General features: G+C 45.9%; 1 protein-coding gene across 1 annotated transcript in view; it reads left to right on the forward strand.

The window, feature by feature from the left end:
• LOC112138800 (diacylglycerol kinase delta) overlaps positions 1-1,150 on the forward strand; it is a gene marked incomplete at both ends in the record, with an annotated part of 6,314 nt that extends 5,164 nt beyond the window's left edge. The window contains 3 exon segments of the mRNA XM_024261438.1: positions 601-763; positions 835-943; positions 1,011-1,150. Of these exon segments, the coding sequence (XP_024117206.1) occupies positions 601-763; positions 835-943; positions 1,011-1,150 (412 nt within the window).
• Positions 1,151-1,518: the final 368 nt, after the last annotated feature.

Genomic DNA, 1,518 nt, shown 5'->3' on the forward strand with positions numbered 1-1,518 from the left:
TGCAGCACCTGGAAGACCCTCCTAGAAAAGTCTTATATTCAGGCAGCCTACGAGATTATAAAGGTTAACATTGTCTAAAGGCGGTAAGTTTACAAAAAGTAAAGTATTTTAAACTTTAGTCCTGATTTAAAGACTTTTAGTCAAAAAGTTAAATGGAAGTGAGCAGTGCATGCTGGTAACAAACGCTGGTATTGGACATTAGTAATGAACCATAACAGTGGATGGTATCAGTGAACGTACACTATAGCAGGAATGTGACATTTATTTGCATTTGCTGTTTGTTTTTAATTAGTCAGTTTTGTGTTTTGATGATGTTTGTGATTGAGTTGTTGCATCGTTTTCTGACTTTTGATATTGTTGTAAATGTTCTTTAATTCTAAAAGGCAATCTGTGACATGACTTGTTTGATTGACTGTGACTTGTTTAATTGACTCTGACTTGTTTGATTGGTTCTATGACTTGTGTGATTGGCTCTGTGACTTGTTTGATTGACTCCATAACTTGGTTGGGACATGCCGTTGACGTTCATGTCAGTGGATGACTCCCATCTGTAAAGTGAGTCAACCAGACCTGCAGATTCACTTCAGTCTGTTTGTCCAGGTTTCTGGAAAGCTTCGTGTCCCCCGTCCTGCACCAGTCCTTTGCTGGTCTTTGTCAATTCTAAGAGTGGAGACAATCAGGGTGTGAAATTCCTGCGGCGCTTCAAGCAGCTGCTGAACCCGGCACAGGTGTTTGACCTGATGAACGGAGGGCCTCACCTGGGGTGAGACTCGATCCCTGCCTCGTTTCACTGACGTAGCGCAGCAGCTAAAACCGTTGATCTTTGTCCACCAGTCTGCGCCTGTTCCAGAAGTTTGACACTTTCAGGATTCTGGTCTGTGGAGGAGACGGAAGCGTCGGCTGGGTCCTGTCTGAGATCGACGCTCTCATGCTGCACAAACAGGTACCACCTTACAGCGAAGCGTGGTCACACAGTCATCAGCAGCACCAAAACCCGTTCTCTGCTTCAGTGTCAGCTGGGGGTTCTGCCCCTTGGGACCGGCAATGATCTGGCTCGGGTTCTAGGCTGGGGCTCAGCCTGTGATGATGACGCGCAGCTCCCCCAGATCCTGGAGAAACTGGAAAGAGCTAGCACCAAAATGCTTGACAGGTGAGGCCAATGGGTTGGGTCAAGATGAGGGGACATGATCTGATCCAGTTTATTTGTTCAGTAACAGATTAAATCAAAGGTTTTTCTAAAAGCCCAACACACAAAAGCTTAGACATTTTGGAGGGGGGTAGGACAACTTGAAGAAGAGGTTAGACAGGTGAGATAAGGTCAGACAGGTGAAGTAAGGTCAGACAGGTGAAGTAAAGCTCCGGTCCCACTGGCTTTCACTGCCATATCATGGGTAAAAAATTTGTAAAATCTGCCACACGAGCTTAGACGCGCTAACTTTATGCATGTTCTCGGAATAGCAGTGATACAGACACTTCTCTGCCACTCCACTGCCACTCCACTGCCACTCCACTGCCACT

This window comes from Oryzias melastigma, unplaced genomic scaffold (genome assembly GCF_002922805.2).
Source record: "Oryzias melastigma strain HK-1 unplaced genomic scaffold, ASM292280v2 sc00848, whole genome shotgun sequence".
Classification (NCBI taxonomy): domain Eukaryota; kingdom Metazoa; phylum Chordata; class Actinopteri; order Beloniformes; family Adrianichthyidae; genus Oryzias; species Oryzias melastigma.